Genomic DNA, 26,306 nt, shown 5'->3' with positions numbered 1-26,306 from the left:
TGATGGTCATTAATACGGTGAAAAACGATGAACTATTTTAAAAGTGGCTAAGAGTGTATATATATAAATATATATATATTAAATAACTTATAATCGACACTTATTTAAAATTGATTTTTTTAACGATAAATAGAATCATACATATATTTGCGATTTTTTTAGGTACGGTACAATAAGCCAATAAGGAATGGGTTTTAAAATTTAAATTAAAGTTACAAACAATTACCAGCAGCTAGCTTAAAGAAAAGGAAACTACAAAAACGAGCAAGGAAAATGCAAAGGTCGCTGTAACACTTACTTGAATTGTTTTTTCTTCGATCCAATGCGCAGAATTAAACAAGCTCGTTTTGAAACCATATAATAATGTGATTTTTTGGGTAATAAATTGTGTGAATGTCTGCTTTGCTGTCTTTGAGTTGGGGTCAACAATTATTTGATAGGACACGACCTAGCTACCATTGTCCATATGAAATTGACTTCCGTCATGCCAAATTTAAATGTACTCGCGAATATTGATACATATCATCGACAGTTAATTATTCGGCAATGACAGGAAATGTTATTATATATGTCCTAAGATTGCGCTAGCCATAACATACACTAGTGATATAAACAAATCAACGTGATAAATCAATCACTATTGACGTCAATTAAGGTTTTCAAGATTTTACCACAGCATAGAAAAAGCCCAAATTAAGGTTGTTGTAGATATGATTGCAACATGACTAATCACTGACATGAGATATAAGGTTAATCAGATTGATCGAAGAAAAAAAAAATTGAAGTCAAATTTTCCTAATTGATATTTCTAATAAAATTAACAAATTAATATTTATCAATAAAAAAATTAATTAATCACTCACATTAACGTCAAAACTAAGGGTACACAATTCACGGGCCATTTCATGTCTTCCTGGTGGTCTAAATCCGGACAATGCATCATATTGGTAGATTTTTTTCAGCAAGAGAACTTTGAAGTAGCTAGGGTTTGATATGATGGTCACGGCCTAGGGTTTGTGCAATGAATAGAAGGGGAATATATATAGGTCGTAGCGCGGGGCATACCAGAGAGCTGTTTTTCCCTCTGCTTGATATCTGCTCAGCTACACACACAGTGGTCCAAAGATACTCAGTTACTGCAGCAAGTTTGCATGTGACATGTGAATATATATATATATATATATATATATATGAGAGGGAGAGAGAGATTTGAGCAACTAGTTCTGGAAAAAACAACAACATTCCTCCTGTACCTATACAAATTTTGCATTTACAAATGATCGATGCTTATATTATTCTATCTCTTTTGAAAAGATTAAATGGATCACTTTAATCTATATATTTAGTTGAAGTGTATTTTATCCAGGATTGATTTCAGTGTAGCTTAATTAATTACATAAATAGGAGGGTGGACACTTTCTTTTCAATCCATAAAGTCTCCTATGAGAAAAGACTTCAATCATCTCCAACATTTGATCCTGTACTAATACTCTGACATGATATGCACTCTTTTCATAATATGTAAGGTTTCTATGGTTAGAAAGAGTCGATTCATGAATTGGTCATGCTCCGACTGAATAACACACTTATCATTTCAAATTATATATATATATATATATATATATATATATATATATAAGGATAAGTAATTATTATTATTATTTCAATCTTTATGCTCAAATTAAAAATGAGATGTAAATTTGGGGCGAGTGATAAAAAGCGTCAAGTACCACAGGGTTATAGCGATAGGGAAATGAGAACCAACAATGCTAGGTACCTGTCATCCATGCTGATGAGTTTTGGCAAAACCACACTTTGACTCAACTGTTACAGAAAATGGATTTGTTAAAACTTAAAAGGAGAGGAGGAGTCGCAAGCAGATAATAGAGTGAGGTGCTTTAAGAATTTGAATTTATTCAATAAACATATTAATTTTTTTTTATAAATATTTATAATTAAATAAAATTGATGATACATCCAATCAGCTTGGTGGTAATTGAAAGTTAATAGTTAGCCGTTGAAAATTGTTAAAGTAGCTTATTATCTTATAAATGTTTATTAAAATTATCTATTGCACTAACTGATTAATATAAAAAAAATAGACATGTTTATATGATACATTTATACACATTTTAATTTTATTTTATCAGGAAAAATATATTAATTTTATTTTAATAAAATATAAATTACATGGTAGATTTTTAGCTACTAGCTACTAAATTTGAATTTATTCAACTAATATATTAGTTTTTTTATAAATATTATAATGAGATTAAATTGGTGATATTATATTTTAAAATATTTTTAATCAAATTTAAAATAAAGAAAAAATAACATACTTTTAAGTAAACATTATATTCTTATTGAGTAAATAACTATAATGGTAAAAAGTATCTTGAATAATAATGTAAAAAGATAGAAACAATAATACGAATAGTGTAATAATTAAAATGAGTGATTTAATATCAAAATCAAAATAATAAAAATAAAACAAACCTTTCACTAACAATATCGATATCTTGAAGTATTATCTAAAATAATAACCCAAATATTTTAAAAAGTATAGTGATTAAAATAAGTAGTAAAATATAGCAATCTCCAAATAATAATTTTTTTTATCATTATCAATATTAAGGAATACTACTTTATGAATGAAAAAAAGGAGAAATAAAAAATATATATATATATATAATAAAAATCTTACACTATATAAAAAAGAGTAAAAATATTTTTTATTAAATATTTAAGAATAACAAGAGAATAAATATAAAATTTAGACAGTTTCAATTTTGTAAACGATTTTAAAGTATCTAGATTCTAGATGTACTGGTGTTAGACGATTTTAGACATTAATGATAAACAAAAAAAAGTTAAACTATAGATATATACCAAAATGAAATATTTTAAATTATGAGAATTAAAAGAAAAAATTGCTGCAACCAACAGCGTAGCTTCAAAGGAGGATGCCTGGCCCAATGGTCGTGGGCCCCAAACTTTTTTCAGTTTTTATTTTATTATATATATATATATATATATATATATATATATATATATATATATATATATATATATATATATATAACTACTTATATTTTAATTCATTTCAATAAGATTTTTTATATTATTTTTAAACAAATTTTTAAAGTTGATCATTTATTAATTATTAAGCATTTTAAGTCATTGAATGAATATAGAGCAACATTTTTAATTAAAATAATTTTCATTGTTATTATTATTATATTTGTGGACAATTTTATGTTAATATTGCACTTCAAGTTTTTGTATTTTGTTATTTTAAAAAAATTGTTTGTGATAACATTATATTTATAGCTAATTTTAAACATTTATACTAATATTTTTCATATATAACTATTTCATTAATTTATTTGTCTTTAATAATATTTTTTTTTCATTTTCAAACTCATTTTTATAACTTTTATATTCTGATTTTGTGTAGAAAATTTTATACAATATAACTAGCAAATTTTCTTGCATGTTTTTAATGCAGCTTTTTTTTATTAATTTTGTGACCGGTTTTCTTAGAAACTTTTTCTTCAAATTTTGCTATGATGTCGACAATGACAAATATATATAATGTTGTGAGAAGATTTAGAATTATTTGTATAAAATATATTACACTTGAGATAATGAAATTTAACTACTTTTTTCCAGTCACATGCCTTTGTTTTTGCTTTTTATTACCCTTATATATGCGTGTTAGTGAAGGCATGTGTTGATATGGGGGGATTGACATTGCGTGCTGAAATTTGAATCTTCTAAACGCCTCACCCTAAGTGATGTCTCTGTCTGATGAATTTCTAATCAAATGTTTAACCAACACCAGCTTGAGTCTACCGGGAAACAGACAAATTATTTTGATTTGTGGTAACAAAAAATGGGAACTCCTAAAACTTGCCTTTTGTTTGAATAATAGTGTTCTGGATTTTTTTTTTTTCAAATGCTAATTTTGTTAGAATGTTAGTTTTGATATGAGATGGGATCGAATTTGTCATCTTTTCACTTTTTTCTTTTCTTTTAACCATATCTTATATCTCCATGATAGTGTTTTACTAATTTGTTTTGCTTTTTAATTTCTAATAACTAGATAGATCTTATTAACTAGTATCCTTAAGATATTAGTAAAAGAATTAAAAAGAAAAAAATATTTATTATAGAAAGCATAAAAAAAGTCCTGAACAATATAATTTTATGTATTTTAATAAATAAAAAAATTAGTTTCTTAACCAATGTTCCAAGAACATCACGATTATCATTTGCCTAAACATAAATTGATATCATTTAGAAATTTATGATAGGATATATATTACTAGCATCTAGTTCAATCCAGTTATACTCGTTTCTAAAATTGTTGAATTTTTTAGAATTGTATTTAGTGTTAATCATGTTATAGAATTTATATAATTGAGAGAGAGGTTTAGGTTATATGTATTCTTACAGGGATGAACAAAATACTTCACTTGCAATCTCTCTGTATCTCCATAATCTTATGGTTATGTATGAGTTAGATTATTTTAATCTAATATTGACTCATGTAATTATAAAATAACTTTAATGAAAAGATGTCTAATGCAATTATTGTTAAACTTAAATGTATTAGTCATTGAGAATTATTTTAATTTTATTAAAATAAATTTCCTCCATTCTCACTTCATTAATGGTAATTTTAACATTAAAAAATGAAAATGGAAGGAGAGAAATGGAAGGAGAGAGAGACAAGTTATCACTTTTCAAAACAAAACTTCTTGATAATGTTTTTCATAACTATCTTTTCAAATTCTTTTTTTTAATGTCAAAATTACCCTTAATAAAATAAGAAGAGAGAATTTATTTTAATAAAACTAAAATAACTCCTAAAACTTTAATACATTTAAGTCTAATAATCATCACATTAGACATTTTTTCATTAAAGTCATTCTATAATTACATGTATTAGATTAAAATAATCTAACATAGATTTTCTATGTTCTATTTCCAACAAGGTTCTAAGTTGCTTTATGTATTGGAACTCAAACACTCGTTAATATTTGACATAATTCGCGGGTTTTCTTATTACAAGGATTTGTTGCTTGGAAAGCTCATTCATGGTAGATGAGTGGCATAAGAATTGAAACGGTCTATTGTTACCCCCAATTATTAGCTGCAGTTACTTGTTCTATAATATGTTTATCTTCTGACTTATACATGGACTGGCCTTAATTTATATAACTCATTCCTATTTGAAATGCATCTCTAAGTTCTTCATATCCTAGCTTTTTATTTATCACCTTCAGTTTTTGCTTATTGCAGTCTAGCTCATTCAGAGTTGTCAAATCTTTTCTTTGACAAAGTGCTACTTTTAATTTATCACAAGTTTTTCTGACTTTTATGGATGGGCCTTGAAGTCATATCTTTCCTTTTAGAAATTCATCTCTATATGCATCATATTCTGACTTTTATGGATGGCCTTGAAGTTATGTCTTTCCTTTTAGAAATGCATCATATCCTTGCTTTCAATTTCTTCCGATTTGTTGCATTATTATTTTCATTTTTGCAAGTGTTGGTCTCCATCCAACCTTTGATCTAAGCATTTACTAGTTTTTTTTAATATAATTATTTTCAACTCGTGAATGCAAACTTTTGGAACATTGCTTAGGTGGACTACTTATATTACTATAGCATTTCAGATGTTCCTTAAGCCTGATAAAATCCTATACCAGATAACCTTTGCTTGCTAGACCTATTTGCATTGACTCTTATTATTCCTACTACTATTTTAACATGTTCTTATAACACATTTTATGTCCACATTCTTGCAAACAGATATATCCATTCCACTATCAGAACAGGACAGGCTAAGCAGAGGAGCACTCAAATTAGGGATCCCGCAATTTTGGCATTTTGAAGTCCTAAGTCCATAGAAATTTTTATACATGCACAAACTCAAAGGTAAACGAATCAAAGGTACAGAAGCAACTTAAACATTTTGGTATCCTTTTGGGTATGGCACTACCACATCCATAAGAACCAACATTGACAGTGGCACGTATATTAGTTTAATTATGCAATAACTGAGACATAATCAGTGGCAAGTATTCCCCTGTTGCAGTTTGAAACAACCCCACCCCGCCAATCTCCATAGAGAGTTGCTTATCTTGCACCATTTTTAGGACCACACATTTCCTTGGATTTCCCACTTGTATATGTCAAGCATACATACAGAAATTACATACTACATAAACAACATGGTCTTAGCAGTTTCCTGATCCTATACGGAGATAATTTTACCAGTACCAAATGATAAAGTTCACAACATAAATATTTATACAAACTCCCCTTAGTCCAGTATCACATCACAACCACAATCAGGCATATCTTTGTATTTAATGGCTGGATGGATATATAGCAGCTACAGTTGAGACCATGGAATCTACTCCACACACATTTCGACCTCTGCAGATCTTGTAATATCCATTCTCTCCCCAGCTCTCGCCCCATGAATTCTTAATGATCCAGTAAGGTTTGTTCTTAAAACGAATGGGAGCATATGCACCTTCACCATAACCAACTAGAAGAACCCCATGATCCAAATGCTTCCCACAGATGTATGGGCATGAGACGCCACCAACATATGTCTGCATAAAAACTGCATTGATAGCAACTGTACCAAGCAAAGCTAAGGTCAGTATTTCTATATTTTGCCATTAAATCCGTGTCTTGTACCTTTTTTTTTTTAAGAAAAAAGGAAAGATCAAACAGATATGTCTATAATTTCTTTTAGTAGGGGGGAATGGGGGCAAGTAAGTTACGGAACCAAGTCTTTTTGTTCAGAGAACAATTAAGTTACCTGCAAGAGGGCCATTCTTTACTAGGTTTGCAGCAATTTGTTCTTCATCAAGGGAAACCACACTGTAATTAGATACAGTAGCCGCAACTTTGGTTTTGTCAAATTTGCAGGTGCCATCTCTCCCGGTGTATGGATAGTCCTTTTCTTTCTGTACTCCCCCAGACTGAAGTATGTACTCAAATGCGTTGTTCATCAACCCACCATTACAGCCTGAGTCACACGCTCCATATTCTTCTGGATCACACTGGGAGAGATTCATAGCCGTTAATTCATCATTATATATCAGGATGGTGGCTAATTTTTCTATTATTTTACTGTCTTACGATCTAGACACAAGTGCCACATTACAAGAACAAAGAAATGCAATAAACTTAAAAATTATAGGGTACAACACAGTTATATTACAACACTCACAACAAATACAAATCTTCATTTAGAAAAGAAAATTGAAATTCGAACATCTAATATCATATTCATCCATGTTCTATCAGATACCATTATATATCTTATTATTATGGAATTCATTAATATTAATATAATAGTAGAGAAAAAACAGTAAAAAAAATAAAATTGTACAACACAGTTAATTATATCTGGAATGTCCAATCTGGAAACATGTCTAACATGGATACGGCAATTATTTTGAAGTTTGTTAGCTTACGGACGGGCACATCGTGTCTTAATGTATCATTATGTGTTCAAAATTATTTATAAGCATGTAATCGGAATAAAGCAATTATTTAGTAAAAGCAATGCTTTTCATTTCCAATCATACACTAACATATGAAACACATTCAAATCATGTACAACAATTTCATAATAACGCGTGTATGGATTCACTTTAGATGATTCCAAATCACCTTGAAATAATTAGCTAACTCGACTTTAGATGTTCACCTGTTTGATCCTAGGTTGAAAAAAATGATTCTCGGATCCACAATCGAATTTGAGTTGAAGCAATTTAAGTAACTTTAATGTTGGACAAAAAATATTGATCTTTGAATTTGCCACTTAACACTATTAGACTAAAACATGTAAACATAAATCACTTCACTTTAAAAACAATTATAATCAAAATCAACATTCCAAACATTAACCTACCAACTTATTAGTGTTAGTATTAATAGGAATAGCAAGTTCAAAAAAAAAAGAAATTCATCCAAAAATCAATTTTCGAAACATTCACCTACCACTTTATAGTATTAATGAATACGAAAGACAAGTTCAAAAAAAAAAAAGAAAAAAAAGAGGAGCTAAAAAGAGAGAAGGCATAAAAAGTGAGAGAAACTAAGTAACTTACCACGTGATCGCAATCCACAAGCTGTTGCTCGCTAAGGCTCACGAGCTCACCAGTGGCCAGATAATGAGCTCCTTCCAACGCTCCCGTCGTACTGAAAGACCAACACGAACCACACGCCCCCTAAAACAAAACAAACACAAACCAAAACCCTTCAATTTCACATCAAGTTTAAAAAAAATATAAAAAAAATCAAAATCTTCAGGTAATAATAATTTTAGGAGATATAAGGTTGGTCAGAGAGAAAGGGAAGGGGGAGATGTCGCAATTGGAATCTTCCGTTAACAAAAAAACTAACAACTAATAATTAATATTTGGCTATAAAAAAAAATTATTACTTGGTCCTTGACGTTAGTGACGGCTCCTTTGTCTCGCCAATCGAAATCCTTGGGGAGATCCTTGGTGGGGAGGATGGGCGCCTTCTGGGCGTGCGCCGGGAAGCGGAGCGGCTTGAGGCCGAGGAACTGGCGGCGGAACTCGGCCGGAGTTAGATCGGAGAATTTGGTGACGCCGTGGACGGCGGAGGGGTCGAGCTTGGCGTGCAGCCTGGCTCTGCGGAGGTTGGACTTGAAGACGCCGAAGCGATGATCGTGCTCCTCCTTGGTGGCGTAGGTCTTGGCGAACTTGGCCTTGAAGCTCGCGAAGTGGTGCTCGGCGTTCAGCAGGTTGTCCTCCTCTTCGGCTTCGCCAACATCTGGCACCACCTGACGGATCAGGATGTCGTCGGCGTCGGACGCGGCCACCGCCATCGCGGCGGTGGCCACGGCGGCGAAGAGGAGGAGGGCTAAGAGCAAGGAGTGACGAGCCATAGGGGAAGTAAAAAGAGGAAGAGTTGGGGTTGGGGGAATGGATTGGAGCAAATTTAATAGGGACATATCGAATGAATTTTGGACACGTGTCCCTTCCGTTTGAGGTACGCAAAATGTAATAATAAAACATTATTATTATTATCAAACAAATGTTTTCATAATAATAATGATACATAAAATAAGATTTATGTATATTATAAAACAAAATGACTTCAAAAAAATAAAAAAATCAAAACTAATGCGTATACATTACCTTGACCATATCCATGTGTAAGAGGATATCCATGATTTTTGTAGCATGTGTCTTTAACATAGGCAATGGCTCTATTAAGAGAATAGGAGATAAAACTCTTTGAATATTCATTTAATAATCCCATAAAATATTGATGAAACAAAAGTGTGTTCTACTGTTCCTCATAACTGGGCAAGCATAAGCCCATAATGCTGCAATTCTTCCCGTGAACTCCTCAATTCAACGTAATATTCAGTCATTATGGGATTCCATTGTCCCAAGCCCACCAAAAACTGACAACAACTTGAGGTGAACAAAGAACATATCTAACCAAAAACCAAAATAAACTGCAGCAACATACCTCCTACAAATGGGCTTTCGTTGTCCTGGCCCACCAAAAAGCACTAGAAACAATGAAGGAGAAGCAAACGTCTTTTGGATAAAGATTTTTTTTTTATAAAAAAATCACTTGTTAATCACATGAGCAAAAAATAAATAAATGAAGCTAACATCGTTTAGAGGAAAAGGGTGTCATGTAATGGGAACAAAAAATGCTAAATTTTTTGTAGGTTGAAAAAAAGAAAAGAATGCATATGTAATTCGAGTAAAATACATGGTATCATTATAATTTTCTCTGTATAGTACGAAATATTTTAGGAATTTATGGAATAATTTAACCTTTAAAACAATTATTTTTTTAATTTACAACTTCAGCATTTTCAAGTTTCAACTAAGTTTTTTTTAAATAAAATATACAGCTAAATTTAAGAGTAAATATTAAATAGTCTATATATTAATAATATAAAAATATTTTATATTATTAACTAATTAAAAACAACTATTTATGAGAAATTTATTGATTTTTATGATAATTGCTTTAAAAATTATTTATAACATAATTTTTCATGGTTAATAATGTAAAAAAAATTATGTTGACAATACATTATAATTAAAATCTAAATTTAAGTAGAATAATATACGGGGTAGTATAATAATTGCTTATACTTTCATCCAATAACAAATTACTATATATAATAAGATTACTGACTCTTATAGAATAATTTATAATTTATTTACAATGTAAAAAATCTTTAAATTAACCGTTTGTGAAAATTATAATCATTTTAAGAACGAATATATTCAATAAAATCGTCTTCTAAAACTCAACTAAAGGTATTTCCAATCTTATTTATCATTTCCATTGAAATAAAAAAAAAATTATTAAACGAAATATGGCCATAAAGATCTGGCTAAGTTGTCTCTCTTTCGTGTATTATTGTTAATATTATCTTGCAATGTGTTCCATTGTCCTTTCTCTTGGTTGGTGTATGTTTTCCACGCCTAACAATTTAATTGTCGATGCCAAAAATTAAAGGGACCACTTTATTCACAGCTTCGTTTGTAGGCTTCTTTTTATTTTCCTTTCAACTTTGATGTCACTCTCACTCAATTAAATAAATATAGTCAATATTTCAAAAGAAGCATGAACAAGCAACTTGATCTTTTTCCTTATCACTTTTAGGATTTTTTTATTTATCTATTTTTAAATAATATATTTGTAAATTATATTTTTGGTCAATATTATTAAAAATCCATTTTGATAATATATTTTAAGAAATTAAGAAAATAAGAATGGTTTGATGTTTCTAAAGCTAGATGTACTTCATAAACTTAACTAATCGTAAGTACATTTTCATTTTCGTACTTTATACATTTTTACACTTTAAATGAATCTAACCTGAGTAGAAATATATTTACAATGATAAAAGAAAATCTATTATAAGTCTTAGAAACTTAATGTTCTTAATAAAAAAAATATAAAAAAAATATTAACAAAATAAATCATTGAATTATGTTATAGTAGTATTTAATAAGAACGATTAATTCAGCATAAGGATGATAAAATTCGATGTTAGTAAAATATCATTAAGTTGTGAATCTTACACTGAATTAACTAAAATTTATATTAACAAAATAAATCATTGAATTATGTTATAGTAGTATTTAATAAGAACGATTGATTCAGCATAAGGTTGATAAAATTCGATGTTATTAAAATATCATTAAGTTGTGAATCTTACACTGAATTAACTAAAATTTAATGTGCTAAGGTGCATATAGCTAAGCTGTAAAAAAAAGGTACATATACATAAAAGAATGTGAAAATTTTATTTTTCAATAAAATAAAATAACAGAAAAAAATATTAGTAATTAGTTAATGCTAACGGCTCAAATTTGTTCAATGAAAGGAGTTGTGTTTGATTGAATGATAATTCAAAATTACTGTAGTACTCACACATATATAGGTCATGCTCAACAAATTAAAAGCATAATTAAGAAGCCTTTTTACTTGAAATATGACAGGATAATCTTACCATTCATTCAATTTAAGCTATATAAAAAAAGAAGATAGATAACGTGTATGCTTGTGTTCCTCTCTTTACGGAAAAATCTAGGTTCGAAATTTGTGGCAATGAATAACCAACATAAATATATAAACGAATTAAAAAAATCATATATTTCAAATTCATAACCATCATAAATGTTGGATGACAACATTATTTCTGTAAAAAAAAAATGATGACACTATTATTAGTGATATTAAATTCGATCATCTTAAATAAAATCTCAAATTTAAATATTATAGATAAAAAAGTAATTAAGAGTAAAAATATTTTATTTCCAATAGAAACAGTTTCTTCTTCTTCTTTATTTGAATCTTATATTAATGTTACATGTTTTTAGCACACTTCATTGGTTTAAATGACAATGAATTTAGATATTTTAATCAAGGTTTTGGATTTTAGCCTATGAATGAAAAACTTAGCTGGAAAAGAAAATTATAGTAAAAGTGGTTAGCTATGTTTTTTTTCCGAAATTAATTATTATTAAATTATTGAATACTTAATGTCACAATGATTAAAAAATATCTTAAAAATATAAAATATAATTAATAGTAGTACTTACTATTATAAATATATATATATAAAAGAATTGAAATTCTTCTTCTTAAACTTTAAAAAAAAGTATAGAAATTAATCAAGAAACTCTTGCTTCCAGCCATAGCAATACATCATTAAATGTTGTTTTCTTCCATCTTTGGATGACGAATGGTGGGGCAAGATATTTGGAGGCTCCACATGCTTTTAGTAATTGATTTTTATTCCCTTACCTATTAAATCGAGATTAAGGCAGTAATGTCAGTATGTCACCTTACTCTGAGCATTTATTTTTCAGAGCCGTGGCAAATTTTGGTAAGGTTTTAGTTTTAGTCGAATTTTATATTCAATATTGAATTGAATTTAATATAATTTATCAAATCTTACTTTTTTATTAACTAAGACACTATTGATCAAAGTTTTATAATTAGTTATTTTTAACATTTTACTATTAACATGTAAAATAAATAAATTCATTTAACAAAAAAAGGGTGCATAATCTATCATTTAACATAATTAATATCAAATAACATGTTAACTATTTTAATTTTATAAAATTACATTTAGCGCTAACGATAATTACAGTATTGTCTATAACATTTTAGAAGTAATGCATGTATTTAAAAAATAATATAATTTTGTATATAATATAATAGTTTTAGTAGAATATGAATTATTTTTGAAATTTAATTATTTTACCACATCATCCTTTTTTTAAGATCCTTACCACAACATCATATTCATTAATATAATGTTCTGATATAGTAAAATCATATTAAATGTGTGTAAAAATAATTTACATTAAAAATTGTCTTATAATACATATTGTACTAAATTAAATATTGTCTTAATAAAAATATTATCCTAATTAAATATTATACATTTTTTTATAGAATTAATAATTGTACTTGACTAAAAATTGTCCTAACTCCTAAGTTAAACATTTAATTTAAAAAAAATCATGGGGGTGGACTTAGTATTATGGTTCAAGAGAATAGCAGTACCCAAATTATGGACTAATTTATCAATCACTGAGCCCAACCTTTTTCAGATAAACATCAATATGATTTCAAATAGTAGTCTAAGACAATTGCTTTCTACACCTCCAGATTTACTTCATGCACCTTTTTAACCTTCCAGAAAGTATAATCTGAAATGTAATTTTACATTAAGGATAGTAATTTCTGAAATGTGATCCAAAATATAAATTTTTACATTCCAAAATAGCTAATATGGAATGTAAATTACATCCCGGATGGGGTGTAAGAAGTAAGTTAGAGGTGCATGAAGCAATTTCCATAGTCTAATGCAACATGAGCTCAACATGATATTGTTAGTAATGAAAATAAAACATATTTGTCATGTAACTAACATGATCTATTGTTCCTTTCCTTTTATGCCTTTAGATTGTTCGGTAGTTTTACGTCCTATTTGGATAAACTTCTCCTTAAGCATTTATAGGGGAAGAAAATAAGAAGGTAAGATGCATTGAGCTTCCATGAGCAAACATCAGCTTATGTAAAATTCAAGTACATAAGTTTATTTTAGCTTATGAAAGAAGCTTAATTCACTTTATATTCTTATTTTCTTCTCTTATAAGTGCTTATGGAGATGTTTATCCAAACAAAGCCTTAGGCATGTGAGCACAATGGAGTGGAACAGTCTGTTCTATTTGGTTCCAAGGTGGAACCAAAGTAACACTTTTTCTTAACCTTACTATGCTCTGTTCTCATTTTAAAAGACACCAAACATAGAACATAACTCATGTATTATGTTCTGTCCTGTTCTACACTGCCTGAAGGTTGAGGGAGGCAAAACATCAAGGGATTGAAACAGAATGAACACTAGTTAGAAATTGGGATTGTTACAGTTAATATTCTGTCTTGAAAACAGAGAAATATCGATAATAGTTAATGGTTTCTACTGTCAATGAGCTAATTTTTTTAACCATTGTCTGTATATTCCCTTACAGTACAATTATTGACTTTTCGTCTGCAGGCCGTTGAAACTGAAAGCTTGTTGAAACCAATCCTTTCAGCCGAAGAATTTCCAGGTGCATATTTATTTGAGATGGATTTTTTTTTTATGATATACTTGAGTCTTGGTGAACACTGTACATTGCAATACATTCACTTCTGAATGTTATGTTATAATGTTATGTACGTATTTATAATTATAATTTAAAAATTATCTTTTGAATGGCGGATATGTTGCCATATTTATGGTTACTGAAGTGCATATTCTAACTTTTATGAACACAATACTAATTACTGAAGAGCGTCTTTTCAAGTCATTCTATAAATTTGGATTTTTTTTTCTGTTATGCTATTTTATTTGTTTCATATGATTGATTTTGCCACTATACAGTTTGTGTGCATGGAACCTACAGAAAGAACCTGGAATCAATTCTAGGATCTGGTCTGAAGCGCATGAAGAGATTGCATGTTCATTTCTCTTGTGGTTTACCAACAGATGGAGAAGTAATTAGTGGTAATGTGATATACTATTTAAAATGAATCCTATTTACTTATTGAAATTTAAATTTAGATATTTTGTTTTAAGTTAATTTTCCTTCAGGAATATTAAGGATGTTAGTATGGTTCTCAGCTTTAAATACTGAAGGAATGACAATCAAGATGTCTATTATAATTGATAATGTAGCTTTGTACCAAAGGTGGAATCCAAATGAAAAATTTCTTGTTTTGCCTCCTACCCTTTCACTTGTGTGTTTTCCCCCCAAAGCCGGAATATTAAAAATTTTAAACTTATTTCATAAAAGAGATTCAAATAATAATTTGTCCATCCTCCGAAGTCTCAATATGCTTTAGTTAAGTCAGTAACTTGGAAGCAAAATACCTGTATACTTTAGTGCTTTTTATTAGTGACTAATCATTTCTCTGCAATCATATTATAGATAATTGTTTCAATTTAGCAATACAACATCTTTCACAGTTACTATTAATGATCACAGCTTGGATCTATTCGCATCTCTTTATCCCTTTGCAACCTATCTGTTGGAGGGAAGAGACCTTGGAATTGGAAATCCCCTATTTTTGGCTGACATGGGAGTTAGTGTGTCCTTTGAAATTTGTTTAGAATATTAAAGTTGTTGCATAGACCATTTTACTCAATTCTTTGAAGAAAAAGGTCTTGGCTTTTCAAGTACTAATGTGTAGTGTGATCTTTAGTAGTTTTCAGTTATTTCATTAGTTGCAGTAAGTTCTAGTACTTTGAATGTCCTCTTGTGTGCCTGTTACTTATTATCTACATCTATTTTCCCAGGTATGAGGCAGGATGTCAATGTTCTGATCTTTCTAGACGTTAGAAAAGCATTAGAAGGTATGATATGACAACATTCCAAACATGTTCTGAACTGAATGTCTACAAGTTCATCTTGAAATGTTGAATTTTTTGTTGTTTGTTGATAGTGAGTAAAATCTACAACAAATAAGACTACTGATTGCTACTTCTCTATATATTTTTTCATCCTATTTCAGAATGTATGAAGCTTTACATTTCTGACAACAAGGTGATCTTGACAGAAGGTTTTGATGGTGTTGTTCCTCCCAAGTATTTTGAAAAGATAGAATCATGGCCGGGCAAACAGCCCATTCCTTTTTAAAGTTCTCTTACAATTTTGTTTTTACTTAGGATCATAGTACGTTGAGGATTACTAGATGATTGTGTAAACCTCTCACAAGAATTACTATTTGATTCCTAGTTTGTTTTTTTTTTTAATGATTCAGTTAAGTTTACTTTGGGTCATTGAGTTATATATACTATGTTTTTTTTGCCAGATTGAGTTATATATATGTAAATATTTTTTTTACGGAATATATGTGTGTGTGAATACTATGCAGGGGTCACATTCATGCATTTTTTAAATAACATTTTTTTGTTTAAAAATAAATCATAAAACATGAGATAAAATCAAATATTTTGAACATAATCAAAAAATAAAAAATATATTTATATTTCTAAAATTTTAAAAATAGTTCATATATATATATATATATGTAAATTACTTTTTTTAAATCAACTGTCAGGAAACATGTTTTTTTTATCAATTGATTAGAGGGCATGAATTATCATATCTTTTTCTTTTTTTCTTTTATGTTCAGAACATTTAGCCAAAAAGATGTGGATGCGTTTCGCTTCAAAAATCAGGGCATGAAAATAAAATGTATTTGGTTGTGATCTAAACCTCACAAGGGATTGAATACAATCTAAAATGTGAAAAACTATGGAAGAATGACGTCATCTTAAGGCCACAATTAGATCAAATTCCCCAAAAAGAAAATATTATCTTAATCTGATAGAATTGCAATTTTCTCCATTTTTATGGAACACTAATACCTAAAAAATGCAGTATGACCCGAAAGATCTAGATAGTCTGCTACCAAAAAAATTATACAAAAGTATACGAAGACAACTTTACACTAGTGATCAAATCATGCATGCACCAATCCCTTATGTGGCAAAAAAGGCACAATGTACACATGCTTCATTCCCCAACATCCTAGTGGATATTTAACTTCTTTTCATTGACTTTTAAGAAAATCCTTCAAGGAAAATGTTGGAGGCCCCCCATCCTGCAATGAGCAAATGAAGGAATCAGTTTGAAACACTGACTAATTATTTTGTGGGCAATAAAGTAGTTACATCTCTTGTTGCACTTGTGTACCGGTGCTTACGTGCTCTTAAAAGGACTCAACTTGATCTGAGCAAACTCCAAAGCTTCTGCCCTGCCAATAACATGAGATTGTATGAAAACAAGAAGTTTGCAACATGCTCTCTTGGAAGTAAAATTAATCTCATCTTACCATTCCTTAGAGCAGACAAGGTCTACAAAATGAAGGCTTAGAAGATCAAACAGCAAATCATTATTGTTCTCCAGAATATCCTGTGCCAGCTTCCCTGTGAGCTCAATCGCCTTAAGTACATTTCCCTCCAATGCATGGTGAAAGATTCCTAAAGATGAATGAAATTTATCCATCAAGGAGGCCTTACTACCTATAATATGCTCCAATTACAAACAATTTAGATTTAGGAAGCAATCCCCAGCATCCTCTGCAAGTGGAGAGGAGGGGAGAAATATTAAAAAGTCAAGAGAAGGCAACAAGATACGTTAGTTCAAATTATGCAAGAAAACAGTATATTTGACAAAACTCAGACAACATTGTCAAAAACCAATAGATGTTTCAAGGGGCATTAAGAGCAAAAATTGATTCAGCACCCTTCAATTTGAGGTCCAGTAATCCAATGCTCATGTTTATATGATACAAATCTCTCAACAGTGACAACTAAGCAGGGTTTGAAGTACACAAGCAAATAAAATATGACATTCACAAGCAACCAAAGGTCTTCAATCCACCTTTTAAACTGAAATACAACAATAAAAACCTACTTTTTCTTTTTTCCATGTTCTCCAAATGATCTGCAGGCTGCTTCATCCCAGTGCAAGAAATGAATGACTCTGATGACTCTTTGTAGCAATTATGTATAAGGTATGACAGAATGATGTTGTTGACATCTTTTTCATTTATAGCCTGTACAAAAATTAGCACCAAAAGTTATGGAGAAGAGAAATAATATAAGTATATAACCCGTAATTCATAATTGTCCACACGCAGAAACCAATAAAGCACCTAATAGTAACCACATATACAACAGTTCTCTTAGATGTAGCAATGCTGCATGAGCTCAAATTCAGTTTTTTTTTTTTCTCTTAGAAAAAACAAGTTCACAAAACACAGCTAAGAAGGAACTGCTTAAATTGAAATATTTTCCATCATAGAATTTAGTAGAAAAATGGATCCACAGAAATAACAAAGAATCAAGCCTCAACAAATCCCAACTAGCTCGAGTTTTCAAAAATCCTCAAAACAACAGCTTATTTACTTAAATATGATATTTAAGCACGTGATAGAAAAATATTTAAGGACGAATCAGATTTCAATAAAAAAATACCATGGCAACGCCCAAAATATACGCAGCATATAAATTACTACAAACCCTTCTACATACAAACAGGTTACACAGAGAACAATAATGGAGTCCGGCTGTGCATATGAAATGACAAGTTCATAATTTCAATTGATTTGAGACTTATCAAGACCAATGCATCACAAAAAAAACATTCTAGGGATTGAATAGAATAGAATTAAAAATAAGCACTGCATTGCATTGTTAGAATTAATGTCATGTGTGAGTGACATGCGACTTATCTAGGGACTAATAAATAAATAATTAATAATTAAAAATTAAATTGTAATTGAGTTAAATAGGAAAAGTTTTTAGAGATAAGTGTTACTTGATGAAAGTAGTGGTTATAAAAGGAGTTAATACCACTAACGTGAGACAAGGTGTTCTCTCATATATAGCCACCACAGAGAGACAAAAAGAACTAAGGAAGTGTTAAAGTATATCGGAGAAAAACCTTTCTATGAAGAAAGGTATTCATTATTTAATTATTTATTTATTATTTGTGAGAATATATTATTGTTTTCCTATAATTGATAATCTAGAAAACCCTTAATTGTAACAAGGTTATGAAATTATATGATTCTTCATTAATTATATATTTTCTTCAAATTTTATGAATCCTAATTATAAAATTTAGGAATTTTATTTTCCGCTCCATGTATTGTTTTATTGTCAATATTTTATTATTGTTGAATTCTAATTTTGAGAAAGAAAACAAAGAGTGACTTCTTTGTTGGACTTCAAATTCATGTTTTTGTTGGGATTAAAGATGACAATTATGTATTATAATAATAAAAAATAGCAATTAGGTTTTGGAGAAAGATTCCAAATTGTGTTTCTTTTTCATCTTGGAACCGAATGAAAAGGCAGGAATGAAAAGTAAATATTCTTATGGGGCGGTATGTCATGAATTGTTTTTGAAAAGCGCTCGCCGGCATGTAGATCTTGGGTAGGGGTAAAGCCTTTTGAAATTGCTATTTGCCAACCCCATTTTGCGCTATTCTCAATCTCACTTGCTTATTTTTTTTTTCTGAATATTATTATTAAATGTGATTAAAGGATTGAAAGTTTATGCCCTGCAATTAAATTAATGTGAATGCTTTGACATTGTTGGTAGCAATAAATATGTATATGCTACATATTTGCTTGAACGTGTTTGAATGCAAAATACAAATAAATGTGTATTATTTTATGGCTTGAAATGAAATTAATAGAATGACTATGAATTGTTAATAAGAATAAATATGTGCAGACCATATATATTTGGTTGGAATTCAATGTATGATAGATTTGTTAGTCACCAAAGTGGCCAAGTCTATAAGGTTATTTAATTTTAAATTAATGATTATTTTAATTACTCATAGAATAATGGATGCAAAATTATATGATTATTGATTTATGGTTACATTAAAATTCATTGTTATAAGGTATTTATGGATCGCCCAAAGGTTGATTAGTTGTTCTTATAATTAATGAATATAATTGTAGGTGATTTATGTGTATCATTAGAGTTATCTGTATTTTATAATAAGAAACTAATTATTTTATAAAATATGTTATATCATAAAAAATGTAATAATTTTTTTAAAAAAATTATTCACACTTTGAATTTATACAATTTTTTTGTATTTAAATTTTTATATAAATTTGTGCAATTTTACCCCCATTTAATAATGTAAACATTTATGCAATTTAGGTATGAAAAAAAAATATAATCATTTATTTTGTCCATATTCCATTCATATCTAACACAAGCATTTTTATATATAATTTAAAAATTAAATAAAGATATATTAAAATTAGACTTAAATATGCTTAGGTCTCTACATGATATTCCTATAAGCAAAACATCATAAACAAACCGTTTAATGTGTATACATTAATATATTTACAAATAATGAGAAAGATTTTTTATTTTCTTTATTAAGAAACGAAGCACTATAATTCTTATAGTGGCATGAATGTAAATTCAATGAAGGAAAAGAATCGTAAAAACAAAAAAGAAATAAATAAATAAATATTTACAAATAACGAGATATATTTTATATTTTCTTTATTAAGAAACAAAGCACTTTAATTCTTATAATCGAATAAATATAAATACAAAGAAGAAAAAATCCTAAAAAAATTAAGAAAAAAAGAAAAACATAAATATTTACAAATAATGAGAGAGATTTTTATTTTCTTTATTAAGAAACGAAACATTATAATACTTACAGTTGTATAAATCTAAATACAAAGAAGAAGAAAAATGGTAAAAAAAAAAGAAAGAAATAAAGAAGGAAAAAAAGAATGAAACAAGAAGAAAATGTAAAATAAAAAGAAAAGAAAAAAGTGGGGGTTGTCCTTGTCAACCAAAGATTAGCAAAATACTTATGGGAGACAACTAAAAACATTCCAAGGCTACCAACAGTTGACATAATAACGTCTTTTTAGGGAGATACCTATTCCTTATTTTCCAATCCTCTCTCACACTTGACACAATATTTATAGCCCCCCCTTCTCCCGTTTTCTCTTCATCACTTCCTCCCACACAAAAACTATAGTTCTAGGCCTCCGTTTGGTCTAAGTAGTAGTTGTTACACACTTCTTCATTCATTCTCCAATGGCTGATTTAGGCTCAGCCCCTTCCAAGAGAATGTGGTGTTCCGTTCCCGAAAGAATGCAGCTGCACTTGGCCATGCTTGCCTTGCAGTTTGGCTATGCTGGATTCCATGTCATCTCAAGAGCTGCACTTAACATGGGCGTTAGCAAGCTTGTTTTCCCTGTCTATCGGAACATCATTGCTTTGCTTTTGCTCCTTCCCTTTGCCTACTTCTTGGAAAAGTTAGTACTCTTTCAACATTTTTTGTTTCTCTATATATTAATCTACATATAATAAATACTACTCATTCTAATTGTTGCTTAAGAAAAAAAAATATTTGTTCTACGATAATTTTTATTTTAACTTTTCAATATATTATTAAATATTCTTCACTTATGTCATTTATAATATTAATAAAAAATAATCAAATTTATAAATAAATTCATAATAATATAAGATTAATTTTATAAAAATATTTTTTCTTTATCTATTTATTATTTTTACTTTATTTGTATAAAAATAATTTATGATGCCTATTATTTTAGACAGAGGGAGTAATAAATAGCATACAAAAAGGTCACACATAAGTATATATATATATATATATATATATATATATTATAAGTCTTTCCATTTGTTTGCATCAGTCTATTTTAACTAAATAATTGTTTAATTTTTATAAAGTTTTCACAAGTAGTAATTGATAAAGATTAACTGATATTTATACGTATTTACTGTTCTAAACTAATTAGTTATCTATATGTCTATTTATGAATCTCACGTGCAACTTGTTTTCCTTTGATTCTTTTCCTTTTGTCCAGGAAGGAGAGGCCAGCCATGACTTTAAACTTCGTCGGCCAGTTCTTTCTTCTGGCACTCGTCGGGTATGTCTAATTATCAAACCATGAAAGGCTAATTACTTGGTTAAAAAATAAAAAACCCAAATGCAGCGTTAAATCCCCATATGTGTACATATAAAAATTAAATTCAAGTATATATGGTCTTTTTATAATTAATATACATTCTTGCATTAAATTAAACAGGATTACAGCAAACCAAGGTTTCTACTTGCTTGGGTTGGACAACACATCCCCTACCTTCGCATCAGCAATACAGAACTCTGTGCCAGCCATTACATTCCTCATGGCAGTCATATTAAGGCAAGTCCTTAATTAACAAATTATTATTATTGCTATTACGTTTACAAATAGGTCTATATACAAATGATATATATAATTAATCAGTGTTATCAGACTAGGGCTTATCATCGACTAGGTCAAGATATTGAGTCACTGGTTTGACCTGGTCGGTGTGAGTCGAATCCAATAACACTAGATATAATATTAATGGTTATATATGGAAATTCAGAATAGAGCAAGTAAGATTGAACCGAAAAGATGGGTTGGCTAAGGTGGCGGGAACAGTGCTATGCGTGGCTGGGGCGACCGTGATCACACTATACAAAGGTCCAACAATATACAGCCCAACAACTCGTGTGAACAACAGCATGATCATGAACAGAAGCAACACAACAGTTATAACACCAATGTTTGATTTTGGGTCACTGTCACTGGGAGACGCAAAGGGGAAGAACTGGACCCTAGGGTGCTTATACCTGATCGGACACTGCTTGTCGTGGTCTGGTTGGCTTGTGTTGCAAGCACCGGTTCTCAAGAAGTACCCTGCTCGCCTCTCTGTCACTTCCTACACCTGCTTCTTTGGAATCTTGCAGTTTCTCGTCATTGCTTTGCTCCTTGAAAGAGACGCTCAGGCTTGGCTTTTCCACTCTGCTGGAGAAGTTTTCACTATTTTATACGCGGTTAGTATTTACAAAAAAATAAATAATTAATAAATGTTACTTATTAATTTGTTATTTTTTATTACTGAGAAGGATTCGAATCCACTACTCTTCCTTCTTCTTCTTCTTTTTTTCCCTCCAACCACCTAATAATCTTATAAATCTAGTATCTACAATATTTGTGTGGGCAAATAGTCTATATGTAATTATGTATTAATAATTCAACCAGTAAACTCCCATATTAAAAACCCTCCTCTGCGCAATTTAGTTCAGGTTTTTTTAAAAGTAGAAAATTTTCTCAAGATTTCTATTTAAAATTGGAGTTTTACTATTAATTTAGTGTAGTGGCCCCATAAGTGGTTAGAGTGAAACTCCAATTCCTAACAAGAAATGTTAGTAATATTTTCTTTAATTTATTTTTTACTATTGACGAAAATTTATTAGAATTTATAAATTTTTGAGTTATAATTTTATTTTTTTTACAAGGAGTCATAGTTGTTACTTAATAAGTTTCGCTTGTGATATATTAAAGTTACTTTAGGAATTACATATTTTAGTCTTTAATAATCATAAAAATAAGATAAATAAATGTTTTTTTTATTAAATCAGGATTAAAGGAGGGTTTTGAAAATTTTAATTAGCAGCTTGAGCTTACTCATTATTTATTCAATGGTTAGAATAATTTCATTAAAAAAAATGTTTTGTTAAACACAGTCATGATACATAAAGTGATCAGCAAATCAGAGAGTACGTCTTCATGTTTCTAGTCATAGATAAAAAAAAATAAAAAATTAACACGATTCTTCCATTTTTAAGTTAACATGGAACTGAACAAAAGCTTATCGTTTTTTCTAGCTAGCTAGTTTTGTTAATGAAAAGTTTAATTTGGAAAGTGCTGTATAAAATTGCATGGGTTTGAGGCATGACATGATATATAGTCCAAAAGTGGTTCGGAAATCATGTTCTGCTTCAATTAATAATGGTGGGAACACATGCATGTATTGATAGATGGTGAAATGAGAAAATTAAAAACTAATGAAGTTTTTTTTTTTTTTTTTTATGATATGTTGCAGGGAGTGGTGGCATCCGGAATTGCCTTCGCTGTACAAATATGGTGCATTGACAGAGGTGGCCCTGTGTTTGTTGCCGTCTATCAACCTGTTCAGACTTTTGTTGTGGCCATCATGGCTTCCATTGCTTTAGGAGAAGAGTTCTACTTGGGTGGGTTAGTCCCTTCTCTGCTAATTATTCTTCTTCATTTATATTTTCATTTAATCATAAATTTTCATTAAAATAATTATTATAAAAATGAATAAATTTATCATACATAATTATTTATGATTAAATGATGATATAAAACTATTTTATGCTATCTTTACAGATTATTTTTTTCTAATATTTGAATTAGTAATTTACATTAACAGAGAGATTTGTTAAAAATAAGTGCATTTCTATTCTAACACAACATATATATAATATCTACATTAATTTAGATGTTTATGTATGTACTGATTTTTCAAAGATGAAATTAAGATTTCTTTGACGTACTCATGCATATGGTGCAGGAGATCCTTGAATTAAGTAATTTCATTTTTTTTTCAATGCTTGGTAACTTTGACCGCGTATTTTATAATATGCTTAGTCCGAAATGACGACCTAAAGTATGATGAAGGTTATTTTTGTAGTCGGGGGAGATTTTGGAAATGACAAAAGTCAGTAAACAACAAGGAGGTAGATCATAGATGTACAGTTTAATTTGTTACCTTTCGGTGAGACCTGAAAAAAGGGGCTTCAGCTGAATGATTCTAAATTCCAGAGGGTTAAGAAAGTTTGAAGAAATATATGTAGGACACATTCAACAGAAGATCGTGTCTCGTGTGCTTCTTTATGTTGTTGTTTACTTTTTGCTAGCCCCCTCATAATTTACCTTTTTTTTTTCTTAAATAATAATATTGGTTCTAATTTGGTTGGAGATATAAGGTATAGGTTAGATGATTAAGGGAGAAAGAAAGAAGATAAAAATTGATGTTAACAAAAAAAAAATAACAATTAATAATTAATATTTATGCATAAAAAAAAAGATAAAATTGATTCAAATTTGGTTATTACGTTTGTAATGTCATGTAGGATCATTGGGGCAGTGTTGATTGTAGCGGGACTGTACTTTGTCTTATGGGGTAAAAGTGAAGAGAGGAAGTTTGCAATGGAACAGCTTGCGATGGCATCCACTGAGCATAATAGCATCGCAAGCCACGTCAAAGCATCACTTGCTCAGCCACTCCTTTCTTCATCAACAGAGAATGTTTGAACAAGAAAATTCCAACTTCAAACCACACACCATTTTCTGGTGAGAAAAAGAAAAAGGAAAAAAATGATACCAGTTATACCTTACTAGTCTACTGCTGCTACTACATTATGTCACAGCAAGTTTGTGTGTGTTGGAACCGATTTTCCTCGTTTCCTTTTTATTTTATTTTATTTAATTCAAATGTTTTTTTAGTAGGTCAATTAGAATGAGAGAATTGTGGGAATTATTGTAATGGTGGATGCCACTTAAAGTAGGGCCTAGCTAGAGCCTGAAATCCCTCCATATGCTTTTTTATGTTAATTAATTTATGGTTTGATTTACGAAAAGAAATTTTGTTTTTTCGTCATGCAAAAGGAAATTATTTATGATACATGAAACCAGTTTGTTTAAATTTAAAATAAAAAAAAATATTTTTTAAATTCTTATTTAATAAGTAAATAGGATTTGATTTTCAAAATAAATAAATAAATATTTTTTAAATAGAAATAATTTAGACAAACATACTTTAAAAAAATAAAAATTACATATTTTATTAAAATAAATATATTTTTTAATAAATAAGTTTAAACGAATTGCTGCCATGTTATCATATGACACACAAGAAAAGTAACAAAGGCCCATAATTTCCCTTGTTTTGTAAGCTAAGCGCGTGAAGTTGTATTGTTAAACCATGAATAATCACCCTCAAGCAAAATCATCATTTTGGTTGTGATGTGGTTCAGCAATGGCCAGCATATGTGACTGCATGTATTTTTCTAGAGGGTTAATTACTTCTTTTGTATTTAACATTGTTCTGTTCTAATTATGCTTACTTGGCTTAATTTGAATCTAATTATAGATTGTGTCGTCTTGATGTAGGATGGACCGGTCAGCTTAATTTCCATTGTCCCCATCATGTCGTTATAAAATGTGACAAACAAATAAAGGTCAAGAAATAAGAACCGATATAAAGAGTTGGTAGGATACTGTCACGAGGCTACAAGCTAACATGTCATTGTTAATTCTTCTTAAGACACGGACAACTCGACAAAATTCTAGGTGAAATTTATAAGCATATACAACTAACAGATCCCAAGATCATATCCTTAAAGGCTATATGTGAATCATTGAGATCCATGATCATATATTAAGTTAATTCCCCTTTTTTTTTTATTATTAAAGTTTACTTTATCAAGATGATCAATTGATGTTTTCCTTTTCTGATCAAGCGAAGGGTATCTATTTCCTTACCTTTGTTTGCTCTTTTTCTACGCATCTTTCTATCTTTTGCTTTACTAGTCGAGTCAAAATGGTCTTAATTGACTATTGCCACGAGTTGTTGAGGATGTGTTTGAAAATATCCCATTTTCCTTATATTTAAATTACCAAGGCAAGAACAGTTGCAGTATGCCTATATTAATTAGTGTTAATTAAAGTTATCGTCTTCTCACTTTAAGGAAGAAGCAAATGTCTACCATGATTAATGATCAACCCCATTAATAATTACGATAAAGATTCATTTCACTCGTAC

General features: G+C 29.5%; 2 protein-coding genes and 1 non-coding gene across 5 annotated transcripts; 2 read left to right on the top strand and 1 right to left on the bottom strand.

The window, feature by feature from the left end:
- Window positions 1-5,888: 5,888 nt before the first annotated feature.
- On the bottom strand, window positions 5,889-8,975 carry LOC547893 (cysteine proteinase). Its single transcript, NM_001354161.1, has 4 exons — window positions 8,480-8,975; window positions 8,145-8,264; window positions 6,845-7,088; window positions 5,889-6,658 (listed from the first exon to the last, which is right to left on the bottom strand). The coding sequence occupies exons 1-4, from the start codon at window positions 8,948-8,950 to the stop codon at window positions 6,381-6,383; spliced, it is 1,113 nt and encodes a 370-aa protein (NP_001341090.1). The 5' UTR covers window positions 8,951-8,975; the 3' UTR covers window positions 5,889-6,380.
- A 5,091-nt stretch (window positions 8,976-14,066) lies between these two features.
- LOC100777885 (uncharacterized) lies at window positions 14,067-16,061 on the top strand. Its single transcript, XR_005889445.1, has 3 exons — window positions 14,067-14,174; window positions 14,489-14,611; window positions 15,404-16,061. It is a non-coding gene; the product is annotated as an uncharacterized protein (transcript).
- Window positions 16,062-20,225: 4,164 nt separating this feature from the next.
- LOC100806765 (protein WALLS ARE THIN 1) lies at window positions 20,226-26,026 on the top strand. Of its 3 annotated transcripts, XM_041011527.1 has the most exons (7): window positions 20,234-20,932; window positions 21,512-21,574; window positions 21,734-21,850; window positions 22,059-22,509; window positions 23,562-23,713; window positions 24,616-24,835; window positions 25,655-26,026. In XM_041011527.1, the coding sequence occupies exons 1-6, from the start codon at window positions 20,712-20,714 to the stop codon at window positions 24,794-24,796; spliced, it is 1,185 nt and encodes a 394-aa protein (XP_040867461.1). In that variant the 5' UTR covers window positions 20,234-20,711; the 3' UTR covers window positions 24,797-24,835; window positions 25,655-26,026. The 3 variants fall into 3 exon arrangements, with proteins under 3 accessions (XP_040867462.1, XP_040867461.1, XP_003550406.1); XM_041011528.1 differs by lacking the exon at window positions 25,655-26,026 and having other exon boundaries at window positions 20,226-20,932; window positions 23,562-23,709; window positions 24,616-25,126; XM_003550358.5 differs by lacking the exon at window positions 25,655-26,026 and having other exon boundaries at window positions 20,236-20,932; window positions 24,616-25,132.
- Window positions 26,027-26,306: the final 280 nt, after the last annotated feature.

This window comes from Glycine max, chromosome 17, assembly GCF_000004515.6.
Source record: "Glycine max cultivar Williams 82 chromosome 17, Glycine_max_v4.0, whole genome shotgun sequence".
NCBI lineage: Eukaryota > Viridiplantae > Streptophyta > Magnoliopsida > Fabales > Fabaceae > Glycine > Glycine max.
Note: the sequence above shows the minus strand (reverse complement) of the source record. Positions and strands in the feature narration are given on the sequence as shown.